At 29.5% G+C, this 14055-nt stretch overlaps 1 protein-coding gene across 2 annotated transcripts; it reads right to left on the bottom strand.

The window, feature by feature from the left end:
- Nucleotides 1–4081: 4081 nt before the first annotated feature.
- On the bottom strand, nucleotides 4082–13694 carry LOC111641852 (glyoxalase domain-containing protein 4-like). Of its 2 annotated transcripts, XM_023388094.1 has the most exons (9): nucleotides 13614–13692; nucleotides 13378–13552; nucleotides 11512–11561; nucleotides 11158–11278; nucleotides 9547–9688; nucleotides 6400–6450; nucleotides 5128–5207; nucleotides 4354–4440; nucleotides 4082–4270 (listed from the first exon to the last, which is right to left on the bottom strand). In XM_023388094.1, the coding sequence occupies exons 2-9, from the start codon at nucleotides 13471–13473 to the stop codon at nucleotides 4097–4099; spliced, it is 801 nt and encodes a 266-aa protein (XP_023243862.1). In that variant the 5' UTR covers nucleotides 13474–13552; nucleotides 13614–13692; the 3' UTR covers nucleotides 4082–4096. The 2 variants fall into 2 exon arrangements, with proteins under 2 accessions (XP_023243862.1, XP_023243861.1); XM_023388093.1 differs by having other exon boundaries at nucleotides 13378–13694.
- Nucleotides 13695–14055: the final 361 nt, after the last annotated feature.

The following is a 14055-nucleotide window of genomic DNA, read 5'->3' as shown; positions in this document are numbered from 1 at the left end:
GCTTCTAGTTAAAAGATCTTTATAAATTTCCTTATATGGTGCTAAGCACTTATGGAACAAGGGAAAAACATCTGGCAACACCAGAATCAGGAGCGTCGAGATCTGGCAAAATTGAAACAATTTTTGCGAAGGACCATGTGTATGGAGACGAGAAAAGAAAATTTACACACTGAAGTACTAATAGTTCACGAAAATAATAATTTTCGTNTGTTAGATGGACCATGGGGAAAAGGAAAATGCAAAAAAAAAATTAGTTCAAATTTCTACTACTAGGTGAAAAAATGGCACACAAAGAACAAGAAACACAAAATGGAAACACACAAAAGGTTCTTACTCACGACATTTGTTCAATGTGCAATCCATTTGCTTCAATTACGTGTTCAAAGCACCTTACAGCATTGTCGACAGTAGACCGATACGTTTCTTGAGAAATTGCAGCAATATGGCTTGTTATGCTTGCTTTCAATTCAGGTAGAGTTCGTATGCCTCCTCTGTAGACATGATCTTTCAGATATCCCCACAACCATATGGATTTTGCTTGAATTGAAAGCAAGCATAACACACCATATTGCTGCAATTTCTCAAGAAATGTATCGTGCTACTGTTGACCATGCTATAAGGTACTTTTAACATGTAATTGATGCAAATGGATTGCACATTGAACAAATGACATGAGTAAAAACCTTTTGCATGTTTCCATTTTGTGTTTCTTGTTCTTCATGCACCATTTTTCACCTAGTGGTAGAAATTTAAATTAATTTTTTTTTGCATTTTCCTGTTTCCCATGGTCCATCTAACCTATATTTCATCAAAATATGTCAAAGAGAACAGACTCTATACAGCCTTCTTGATAAAGCACTGAGTTCAGCGTTAATACGCTGAACTCAGTGCTTTATCAAGAAGGCTGTATAGAGTCTGTTCTCTTTGACATATTTTGATGAAATATAGGTTAGATGGACCATGGGAAACAGGAAAATGCAAAAAAAAATTAATTTAAATTTCTACCACTAGGTGAAAAATGGTGCATGAAGAACAAGAAACACAAAATGGAAACATGCAAAAGGTTTTTACTCATGTCATTTGTTCAATGTGCAATCCATTTGCATCAATTACATGTTAAAAGTACCTTATAGCATGGTCAACAGTAGCACGATACATTTCTTGAGAAATTGCAGCAATATGGTGTGTTATGCTTGCTTTCAATTCAAGCAAAATCCATATGGTTGTGGGGATATCTGAAAGATCATGTCTACAGAGGAGGCATACGAACTCTACCTGAATTGAAAGCAAGCATAACAAGCCATATTGCTGCAATTTCTCAAGAAACGTATCGGTCTACTGTCGACAATGCTGTAAGGTGCTTTGAACACGTAATTGAAGCAAATGGATTGCACATTGAACAAATGTCGTGAGTAAGAACCTTTTGTGTGTTTCCATTTTGTGTTTCTTGTTCTTTATGTGCCATTTTTTCACCTAGTAGTAGAAATTTGAACTAATTTTTTTTTTGCATTTTCCTTTTCCCCATGGTCCATCTAACATATATTTCATCAAAATACATCAAATACATCAAGTTGCCATACTCAGACTCTAATAGGTCTGAGTAGGGCAACTTTACCTATGAATGATTACTTCATTTGTAAAAATAAACAAAATACAGTGGTATATTGGTATTCAAACAGTTCCCAACTTGAACAATTGGTTATTCAAACACAAATTCTGGAAAAAAAATCACCTGGTGCTCGATTGAACAAATGTTAACCACTAGAACACATTTTCGATTAATAACATATCTATATATAAATAATAACAACCCAAAGCCCGAGAAATATACAATAAATCACCAAACAATCGCCTTAATATCGAGCTATAATATGGCTAATATCATACCATATAATGGCTAATTAGCCATATTATAGCTTGATATTAAGGCGATCGTTTGGTGATTTATTGTATACTTCTCGGGCTTTGGGTTGTTATTATTTATATATATATATATATACCTCGCCGGGTATTACGTTAGCTGGCTGAGTGCCGTTGGGGTCATGGGCGATGGAGTCGTCCCCAGTCAGTGATGTATTTAACCAAGTAAGGTTATATCTTATCTAATGTACTTCTGGAAGCGAAGACTCGCTCGGGGTCTGAGTGGCATAACTGGCAAGCGCACCGCACAGCAAGCGGACGTTGCGGGTTCAAGCCCCGTCCCAGGCCAGTTCTTTTATTCCAGAAGGTTCTAAATTTATTTAATAATTTATTTATTTAATTATAATTATTAATTTACTTAAGAGATGGTGCCTAACGTCTACCTCTAATGTCAAATTACTTTATACTAATCATTTTATTAGCCATATTATAGCCCAATATTAAGGTGATCATTTGGTAATTTATTGTAATAACATATCTTTATTTTTATATAGTCATCCATAAAAAATTATGATAAAAATAAAAAAAATGAAGACATTGCTAATATTTCTGACTGAGATCAGCAAAAAAGCTCAGATCACAATGTAAAAATAAAATGTCCTCATTTAACTAAAATTAATATTAACATGTAATACAATGCTTCTGACTGTGATTGTTAGTTAATTATTGATTGCTTTCATAAACATATTTCTCTTAGTAATGAAGAAGAATGGTATATTTTTTTAATTTTTGGAACCTAACCCTATGTTTTGCACTAGTCCTTTGTTTCGTATAACATGCATTCGCATAACATGGCTCTTTTTCAGAATGTAATCACCATGTTATATGAGAGATACCTGTCATTAAATACAAAGTATTTTGTATAGAGATAGGCAGTTAGGCCACCATCTTGTGTTTTCTGTTTGATTCTATTTAAACTGGATTCAAAGGCTAGTAAAGCTAACTGAAAACATTAGCATATTGAAGAATTTCCATTGTATAAAAGGCATGTTTCCTATTACAATTTATATTTTATACTGTTAAAATGAAAATTTTTCCATAATAATCACAGTTATCATCACAATATATTTTCTTAACATATATTTCTTAACATTAACTTATTTAAAGTGCACAAACTTCATTATAATATGTAAAAAATGAAGTGTTTGTGAATCATCTAAGGATTGTGATTGTGTGTTTTCTCGGATGTCTATACATATTTCACATATGTTGCAGTCATAAACTTCTGGTATGAAAGTGGAAATGTTTATATATCAAACATTAGTTATTAAAAATTTACTATGACATTAGTTGAACAGTAATCCAAACATTAACTTGTTGTGACTATTTTGAGAGATATTAAGAATTTGAATAATTTAGGACCCTGAATAGTAGATCACAATATAACTACTTCTGTAATTGACTATACAAGATACAGTGGTATCTCGTACTTCAAATTTAATTCATTTCAGGAAGTAGTTCAAACTCTAAATCATTCAAAGTCCAAATCAATTTTTCCTGTTAGAAATAATGGAAATTGAATTAATCCGTTCCCAGATGCTAAACAATATCCATTTTGATAAACTTAAACAGCAACTATACATATTTTAAGATAAAAATAACACAATTAATTGTCCAAAATAATAAATTAAAAGACAAAAATAATAAGTAAAATATGCAAATACTGTATAATAAAATGAAAATGGCATTTACTCATTGCACACCGTCAACTTTGGCATTTAAACATGATTGCCAGATCCGCCACGAGTATACTACTTTTCTGCTTTACAATAAGTTCCTCTTTTACCTCAATTGTTAGTACTATAACCTTCTTAGGCTTTGTTGCTTCCACATTCTTCTTGGATGCCATGGTTAATAGGTAGGGGTTTATATATACACTCAAACACACCAAAAAGTAAAGTGTAAAAACAGTGAAAACACTGGAGTGTAATGCAAGAGATGCTTTAACAATGAGAGCAGAATATGATTTGTGCCCACAACAGATAGTGTTTATGCAGTGAGCACATTTTTTTACTGTGTGCACAGTTTAATGCAGGAGCATCATTTGAACTTCAGATTGAATGTAGTGTTTGAACTCTGGAATGTTCCAACTTGGAATTGTTCAAAGTACGAAATACCACTGTATATATAATGCAGATTCTATCATTTGTGTGAACTGAATATAGATTAAGATCTATCATTCTGTATGTTCATTTCTCATCATTTTAAAAATTAAACTGTAATTAATTGCACTTACTGGATCAGCTATGATGACAACTCTGACGGTGGCTTTTCCCGGCGTATCCAGACTTATTAAAGGAGTCAAAATAGTGTAATCAGCAGTTTTGACTTTTTGTTCTATTATTGGAAGCTGTGGAATTATTACATAAAGTCGAATAAGTAAATATTTTTATTTGATAGCTTTAAAAATTCAAAATAAAAAGAATAAATTACTTGGTCTTCTGGACAGGCAAATGCAATTCTACCAAAAGCGGTAGCATGATCAACATCTTTGTTTATGCTTATTAGCTCCAGTTTGCACTGAAAATATTTTTTAAATACTTATTATTGGATTTCTATTAAAAATATTTGTATGCAAGTGAAAATTCATACAATAAATAAAATTAAGTTTGCTCAAGTTCATAAACAAAAATAAAAAGAAATTAATTAATTCTTACTCATCATGAAACTTTTGTGATATTTTATGAAACCATAACTAAATGGAGATTATTTTGAACTTACACAACACTTTAAATAGCAAACTTGCAAGTACATTATCATTTTAAAAAACTGAGCATTGATTCTTTATATTTAACAAATATAAAACATAGGTTTAACTTATGTTTGTTAAAGTATAATGTAAAACTCCAACTGTAATTAATCATATTAATATAATTAACTGGTGCACAACACAAGTTAATAGTGTAAAATCTTCATCAAGTTTCTGCTGTATATCAAAATCTATCACTATTAAATTGAAAGGATAAATTTATAAAGTTGTAATGAAAACTAAGAACAATTGAAAAGAAATCTTGCATGCAAAATTGAATATTGCTGATAGGATAATCACAAAAATCCAAAAACATATTCAATCATTTGATTTAAATAATGTATTTTTCAAAATTTTTGTCTAATTTCTAACTGGAAATTTCTCATAGATAATAAAAATGTGAAAATTTTGGAAGTTATTTAGTGTAACAAGAATTTTATAAAACAAAATATAGATACCTGATTGTCAGCAAATCCCAAAAGTGCCATATGGTCATTTTGTTCGTATACTTTCATTCCTAATAATTCATTCCAGAAAGCTGCAAATTAAAAATAAAAATCCAATCAATTTTATGACTTATTACATAATTAGAAGTAAATTTTCACATTGGTATTTTCCATTATAAAATGTTTTGTTGTAAACTTATAAATAGTTGTAATGTTATAAAGTATATACAAAATCTTCTGTTGTAGACTTATATTATAAAATATAAACAGTAGTGAATTGGAGTAATCATTTGATTATAACAGAGACAATAAGAAGTAGCAAAACATCAATATCCTGATTCTGAGTATTTGGCCTATTAAGGCCAAAATACTCAGAACAAGTCGCAAATTGTTTAATAATGTTTGGGAGGATACTTAATGATGTAAATGAATTATGGAAGAGCATAAGTTTGGTACTGTTTCAAAATACGTTAAGATAAGAAATAGCAACTACATTAAATATGATAATTAAATTGATAGATGCTGTTATATATTTGCATTTTTAGATTCAAATCTTATAATTTAAGATTATTTACTTGATCAAGTATGTTCATAACTTGTTCATAAACATTTTTACTCGATCAAGTAAAAATGTTTATGAAATGAGATGATCTTAAGGCCACAAACAATAGTTGAGAACAATTGATCAATGACAACAATCTCATTTTCAAAATATAGTGTTATAAGTATAATGAGTTATTGCACAAATGCATTTATAATGTTCAACATCAGACTATTTATAAATTTATTTTTATAGTTTACATAGGCCAGGGAACAGCAGTATATAATGATGTTGCTTACTGACAAAAGTTTATGTAAATTATTGCTGGCTAGAACAAAATTTTAAAAAATTACAGAAACATATAAAAACATATAAATGAAGTAAATGAAAGATCCAATTATGAAGCAAAAAAGTATGGAAAATTTTTGATTATAAAGTGTTTGTAGTGGCATACATCTTAATCTTTTTATTGAACATTTTAAAGCACACCTTTGTAATTTTTCCTGAATGAAGAAACTGAATAAATAAAATTATTTATTCAGTAAGCTGAACAGAATTATTTATTTATTTCTGTTTGCTTCAATCAAATTCAGTGCAAATAGCTGCAGTTGCTGCATAAATATTTAGGAAAATTATAAAAGTAAAATTTTATGTAAGTCAGAAAGTTTAACAAAAACAACTCTTTACAACTTGAGCTGCTCAAATTATTTAATACACAAAAATTTAAGATTATTTCTACTTACCTAGTGATTTTTTTAAATTGGAGCTGGTCAAAATTACTTTTTCAACTGGATCTGCACATAAAAAGTATAGAGGAAGTATAAGTTTGATAAATAATTATATAATATTAAAAATATTCATGAACAACATTTTAATTTCAAAGCAATGATGACAAAAAAATTTTTTTTTTACTTCTATGTCCTTAATGTTTTACATTTTTCTTTACAAGGTAGTTGTGGACAAGATAAAACATACATAGATAGATGAAACAAAAAGAAAACTTAAAATACGTATAACAGAACATATCAGATCAATTAAAGGAAATTATGCAAATTCAGCAGTAGCCAAGCATTGTAACAAAGAAGGATTCAAAATTAATTTAAATACAATAAAAAGAAAGAAAAAAGAAAGAAATAGATTTAGAGAAAATGTAAGTAATTTTTATCTTATCTGAAATATTGTCAGGTGTAATATCATTGTTTAAAAGTTTTATACAATTGTTACAGAATGTTGTAAACCTGCTGAAGAGGGGTTTCCAGGTTCAAAACACAAAAGGGGTGTACAGATGAAAATATTTTGCTTTACCTGTTGACTAAGACTTCCTTTCTTTGCTAATCAGAAACTACACCAGTATAATAAGTCCTATTTATAAACAAGGTCCAAATAGATGATATAATGATGACAAAGTTTCTGTTGTTGTTTTAAGGATTTTTATTGATATTAAAAAAAACAAGAAAAAAAATCAAAAGAAAATATATAACAAAAGTAAAATATTAATTTTCTTCTAGAGGTCATCCGTTAATTGTGTGTATAGTTTTAGAGTCACTTTTGATCATCTCTCTCAGGTTGGTATAATAATGCATTTTTGCTAAACCATCCCCCTGAGTACCGCAGTTCACAAACCCCCAGACATTTGTGATGTTGTAGGTCTCAAAATTCCAGGGATTCACCTTTAGACCTCCATTTTGTTAAATGTATTACAAAAGTACAGTAAACTCCCGATTATCCATGTGTGGGTTATCCGGTTTGCGGATTATCCGTGCATGAATTTAATTTAAAAAAAAAAAATATGTGTATGTATTTTTTAAATAGTTGCTTGCTTTCATGTCTATGCATCCTATAAGTGTGCACGTGTTCGTATTTAGATGTTTGAAGCGGGTGGTGGAGGTATCTGAAGTCAGCTGGACTGGTTTTAGTTAGGCTGCTTCTTTCATGCCAAACGTTTCTTTTCAGAGGAGAAAACGATAGTGAGTACATTTAAACAAAGTTTCGTTTAGTTGCATGTTATAATACGTATTACAATTTAAGATTTGATATAATTCTCCCACAAATACTTTTAGTATAAAATTATGTAAAATAAGATGCTTTTTTAATTTTCAGATAAGTACCCTTAAAATGCCTAATAATTGAAAGAAAGTCATACTTACTATAAAAGAAAAACTAACGTTAATTGAAAAATTTGAAAAAGGTGAATCTATGTCGAATCTACATGTTGTATTTTAGAAATAAATAATTATAGTTCAGATTATCCATGCCACATCTCCCCACCATTAGCCGGATAATCGGGAGTTTACTGTATATTTTAAAATTGAGAAAAAATGCATTTGTATAAGGATTTATTAAATCTTATAGCTAGTCTAGAGCCTTGGGTAAGTTATTATTGTAGGCAGCTATCTATTTTAAAAATATATTAATATGCTTATAATTTTGTACACAAAGATTGCCAGAAAAATTTTACACATTTTACAGAAACAATTTTTTAAAAATATTGTAAATGCAAACAAGTAAAATTTTCAATTAGTCTGAAACCATTTGATATATGATGTGTGACCCCCTCTATCTCCCCATCCACTTGAGATACGTATTGAAAAAAAATCAACATCTCTTATGTACAAGTTACTGTGCCAAATTTTTTTTCTTAATCTTTATCCCATTCTGAGATATTAAATGAAATACATACCAACACATAACAATGACGACCCATAACCCAATTTAATAAATTATTGCCAAATGATCTGCCAATTATCAGCTATTTTTGAGCTATGTTAAAATGATCAATTACTATCAATAATTTGACTAGAAGTAATCAAATATGCCACCACTGCATATTAATTTTAACAATTATAGTAGTCAAATTAATTAGAAACTAATCATTAAATATGTAATTGTTATCTGTATTTTTAATATAGAATTTTAAAATTTATAAGTTCTAATTATTATTAATATAAAGATTTTGTGTCGAAGACTGCATGTGTTTTAAGAGATAAATAATGTTCTTTTTTACAATTCAGCACAAATTATTAACAAATTAAACTTTCGTATAATTAAGTTTGTTTACTGTTTACTTATTTTTACCTCAGTTGTGTATATTTTCCAATATTAAATAAATATTAGAATAAAGTAGAAACAGTATCATAATTATTTCTATAATGTAACTTATACAATTAGTAGATAATTTCAAGATTTCAAGTCTAATATGTGTTATGAATGTTTCATTTCACAGTATTTTTGTAAATAAAATGAACTTCTGCAGAATTATGGAAGCAAAGTTTGAGCTATTGAAATCATCTCATCTATGGGGTGTTCATTTTAACACTTATCCAGGTACCAAAAGAGCTCTTCCTGGCATTGTAGAAGTATCTATTTGCTTGTGCAATTGCAAAAGCAATCATTTTGCAGTAATTTACATTTCTGTGTATATAGATTCTACTTAAACAAGATACAAGTAGACAATATACACACAGAAACGTAAATTACTATGAAATGATTGCTTTTGCATTGCACTAGCAATATAGATTTTTGTTTTTTGTTTATGTAATGCTGCACATTGACTAATTTCCAGGCTTTGGAAAAACTGAGATGTTACAGCATTGATGGCAATCAAATACTGACAAATTAGCATTTCATGCTTTCTAGTCATGTACACAGGATATCCTTTCGTGCTAAATCAACCATGCTCTACAACTCTGTAATTGACTTTTTCCATATTTGGCTTATTTTCCATATAATTAAGATATCATCAACATAACATTTGTAGACGTTATCATGCACTTTGTAATTTAGATTTATTTCTAAACAAATAATAATTTTAGAATTATACTTTGCTAACTCTTAAATCATTTCATAATGATATAAATTTATGACTATTTTAAAATAAAAATTTTATGTACCTAGAGAATTGTTAGGCTCATCTTTTAAAAAAAATTTATATCCTCCAGGAGCTTCGATTACTTTTGTATTATTTTCTTCTGCCATAAGATACTTGTTTTTAATGGCATTTTCAATAGCCTTACTTGATTTTATAGTTATCCCCTACAAATACAAAGAAAAAAAACAACATTCAAATTTATAATAATAAAGTTTTTAGACAAGAATGAAACTGGAAATTAATTTATTTCTATTCTATAAAAAGGCTAGAGAAAAATACAGCAGTGCTTAATTATGTATCATTATTATTGTCATCATAAAATGCAATACTTAAAAGTGTAATTACAAAATAAAGGAATAGTAAATAAACTGAAGTAAAATTACAATATGTTATTGTTTTAGTAAATAAACTGTTTGTGAAATAATAAACAAGGTGCATAGTATAGTTACTAAGTGCTAGAGGTGAGACATAGAGCCTGTAGTGGTAAACTGAAGTTAATGCTCCTATCTAGAAAAGGATGCATGATACAGAAAAGAAGTCAATTACAAAGTCATAGGGCATGACTGATTTAGTACAAAAGGACACTCTGCATACATGAGTAATGTGAAATGCTAATTTGTTGGTATTCAATTCTTGTCAATGCTACATCACTAATTCCATCACAAAGCAGCAAATTGTGATAATTAGGGACAGAATAGGAAATATAAATTTGTATCCGGGCTACAGCTTCTTATTACTCAGAATAATTTGCCATGTCTATGCCTAACGCGTGGTTTCATTTCCTATCCTCTGTAACATGATTAGCAAGAACATAGCATTGATAGGAATCAACATCTTTTCATAATAAATTGGTCATGCTCCATGACTCTGTAATTGACTTTTTTCTGTATTGTGCAGCCTTTCTGAGATGGGAGCACTAATTTCTGAATTCAACTTCCAAGGGTGCTGCAAGTGGTCACGTTTTGTAGTGCAAAGTCATTTTATTGTAATTATACATCACGTTCATAACTGTAGCTATCTGCATTCGTCAGTAATTTGGGCATATAAGGATTTTACTAAGCATCCTGCATATTAGGTGATAAATAAGTAAATATTTTAATAAATTTAATAAAATAAAGCTCTAACAAGTTGTTCCATTGAATTATTTCTTTCATTTATGGACATAAATCTGAATATGAATATTCTGAATATAAATCTGAATATTATTTATGGACATAAATCTGAATATTTATGGACATAAATCTGAATAAACTATAAATCTGAATATAAAAATTATTCTGATTTTGGCAAATCAGAATAATTTTTATTCTGATTTGCCAAATTAATCAATGTACCTGTAACATTGGGTGGTAAAGCTGAAATTTCTGATTTCAATAAAATAGAATATTAATTTAAAAATACATTTACACATTTTAAAAATTGATAGATTGGAAGTTACAGCAGAAGTTTGTTAACTTTAAATCAATTGATCGCAAAGGAGAAAAAGATTACCATAATCCCTTTATCCTCTGTTATAAATCAACCCCTTATTTTAATTTTAAATTCTATCTTTTTTTTTTTTTTTGTATGAAAAACTGTTTATATAATTAAAAAAAAAATTATATATATATATATAAAACAAAAATTAATGTACCAGAAAGTCATTTCCCAGTCGGTACGAACCAATTCCGTAATTATATGTCAATTCCACTACGAAGTGATTATCTTCAGCTCCATATCCAACCATGGTCTTGCTCCATTTCCCATCATACGGTCTAATAAATTGGAAAACAAAAACCTTCATTTTAACATAATAAAAGTGTTAAAAACAATGAATTTCTCATAAAATTCAATCCTTTACAGTTAATTATTTTATACTTATCTTTAAAATGTTGAGGCAATTAAAACACAATTTAAATTTTAATTTATATTTGTTATTAAAAAATAATCTAGAATTTATACTTTAAATTTAATACACGTTAATAAATATATCAATTTGACTAATTACCCATTACATGCCGCTTTACAACCTTCTTGAAATTCTTCGTGCCTTAAAACCTGAGAATTAATTAATAATTACAATACTCAAAAATATTAATTTTATATGAATTTCATTTTATTTTATCATCATAATTATATTAAAAGAAAACTAAGTGTATTTTTTAACAAAATTCTATTCTAATAATATGTAAATGTTTTCAGAATTTTTAGTTTCGGCATTGGAATAGGTAACAAAATTAAAGACTTTAAATGTTTATACAATCAAATGCATTGTTATATTTCCATTAAAACATGCTTTTGTTTATTTTAAAGCCCAGTTTATGGTCCAGCTGCAGTTCCATGCTGTAACTGTGTTAATGTATTAAAAAGTATATTCTGAGGATTAATATTTAATTAAGTGTTATATTTTTAGAAATGCTTAAAAATTAAAAGTAAATAAAAAGAAAGTTTTGGTTACAATGCTTAAAAATATCTTATACTGCCACAAATATAACTAAAATAAAGATAAAACTGCTTTTTAGGAGTTTAGAATCTTTAATATTGGCATTCTTATGCTGTCAAACAAGTAATACTCATCTACAGAAACACTACATTAAAAAAACATTTTATTTTTCTTTTATCCTTAATTCTTGGCAACCATGTTTTTTTATACAGCATTCCTGAGCTCTATGTACATCTCCTTAGAAGCATCGCTAACTTGACAATGTCAGAGCACTAGTATTAAAATACAATACACTTCACAAAGAATAGCAGAACACAAATGGGTTAATATAAAATAATTTTTCAAGGGCCATGGGAAGGAGGAAAAAGTGATCCGGCCCAAAAACAGAACAACTGCCACAATCTCCTGGTTTCTTTATAAAGATTTCATTCAATTCTTACCTAGCTATTTTGATTTTTGTAATTTCTAAAGAAAGCAATATTTTAGGGATAACTCTTTCTCCTGTGAAAAAGTCTATCGGTTAGTGTGACAGCATTGCATGCTAGAGGATATTTGAAATCAGAATCATATTTTCGTAATGTTGACAGAAGCGATCCTTCCGTGCCCAAACCTGTTCCCACTGCCTCGTTTTCGGGTTCTCTAGAGCAAAACCAAAATAATAACATATAACACTAACAAGATTATTAAAGGTTTTTAAACCCCACAGTTTTATCTACACGCAAACAAAAATTATCAAAATTTTATCAATCGATTGAAACCGATAATTATTTAAAAATAGCCATCAGAAAAGCTATACAAAATTTACACTCAGAAATCCACCAGAGTTCCGAAAGCACATCCAATTTAAAACTATAATACTTTAAAGAATTAATTGATATTTAAATTGGCAATTGCAGAATAAAGAATATTCAGATAGAGCGTCTCGAGCAAAGTGATTGATTTACAAATACAGGACAGCAATCCACAGTGCGGCTAACTGTAATAATGCATATTACAGACAGACTTTGATCTATAATAGCTAGGGTGAGTGAGAAACAGTAAATGACATCCAAACTCATTATCAATGGTGAGTTCTGGAATCCAGATCAAATTTCAGCAAACGTAAAGCATCAATATAGGAAGCATGGTAGTGTCAAAAACTATGCCTCAAAGTTCTAGTTTGTCACTTTACTATAAAATCAACCTAAATTAATTAAAAGACACAAATGAGGTAGTTCAAACCTTACCAGATCTGGGGGGGTGTAACCCCCAAATTTTAGACACCCTTCGACGACTGGTATTTTAAGGTATTTTAATTGGCAAAAATTGTAATTCTGAATGAGGAGTCTCATTGAGAACTGCAATTTTACCAATTAAAATACCTTATATTACATAACATAGGCAAGAAAATTAATATCCACAATCGAGATAATAAAAATGAATGCATTATACCTTCATACCCAAGACGTCTTTATAAAATTTTATGGTTTTGTTCCGATCTCCGACTTTAAAAACAAAATGAAGCGCTCTTCCCCTTACGGCATCCATCGTCACTAGCTTAATCGCTCTTCAACTTGACGCTCGATCGATGACAACTGCTCAACTCTCAAAATTAAAATGGCTCTATCTAATTACAAGGGAGAAAGTCGATTAATGACAGCGAAACTGCTCTCGATACAACTGATTACCTGTCGATCTGCGTCAGTGCCAATCTGCCAAAGACACGTGACGGTTTTCCGTCTGCAAAAATAAATTTTTCCTGCTTATTAGTGTTGCCAGCTCAACAGAGTTAATTTCTCGTAAATATCTGCAAAGTTTTCCTAAAATTAACAGATTTAGAAAAAAATATTCCTTTTCATAACACAAGTAATCGAATTTATATATTTTTAAAAATTTTAAATAATGTTTAAATTATAAAAACTGAAGTGATTTTATTTTAATCTTTCTCCGTCCTGTAAGCACTAAGGGACACTTTTTTAGATTCCCATAAGCCCACAATGGGGAACGTCGCGTGATGTTGAACGGGGCCAGACGTAGCGGGGCGGTCCACCCCCGAAAAGCTCCTGGGGATTCGACCCTTCCGGATTCGATTTCGGGTCCCTAGAGCGGTAGGTTGCCATCCTAACCGAT

The sequence above is a fragment of the Centruroides sculpturatus genome, unplaced genomic scaffold, assembly GCF_000671375.1.
Source record: "Centruroides sculpturatus isolate CEXI.00-Female unplaced genomic scaffold, Cexi_2.0 scaffold1327, whole genome shotgun sequence".
NCBI classification, from domain to species: Eukaryota; Metazoa; Arthropoda; class Arachnida; order Scorpiones; family Buthidae; genus Centruroides; species Centruroides sculpturatus.
Note: the sequence above shows the minus strand (reverse complement) of the source record. Positions and strands in the feature narration are given on the sequence as shown.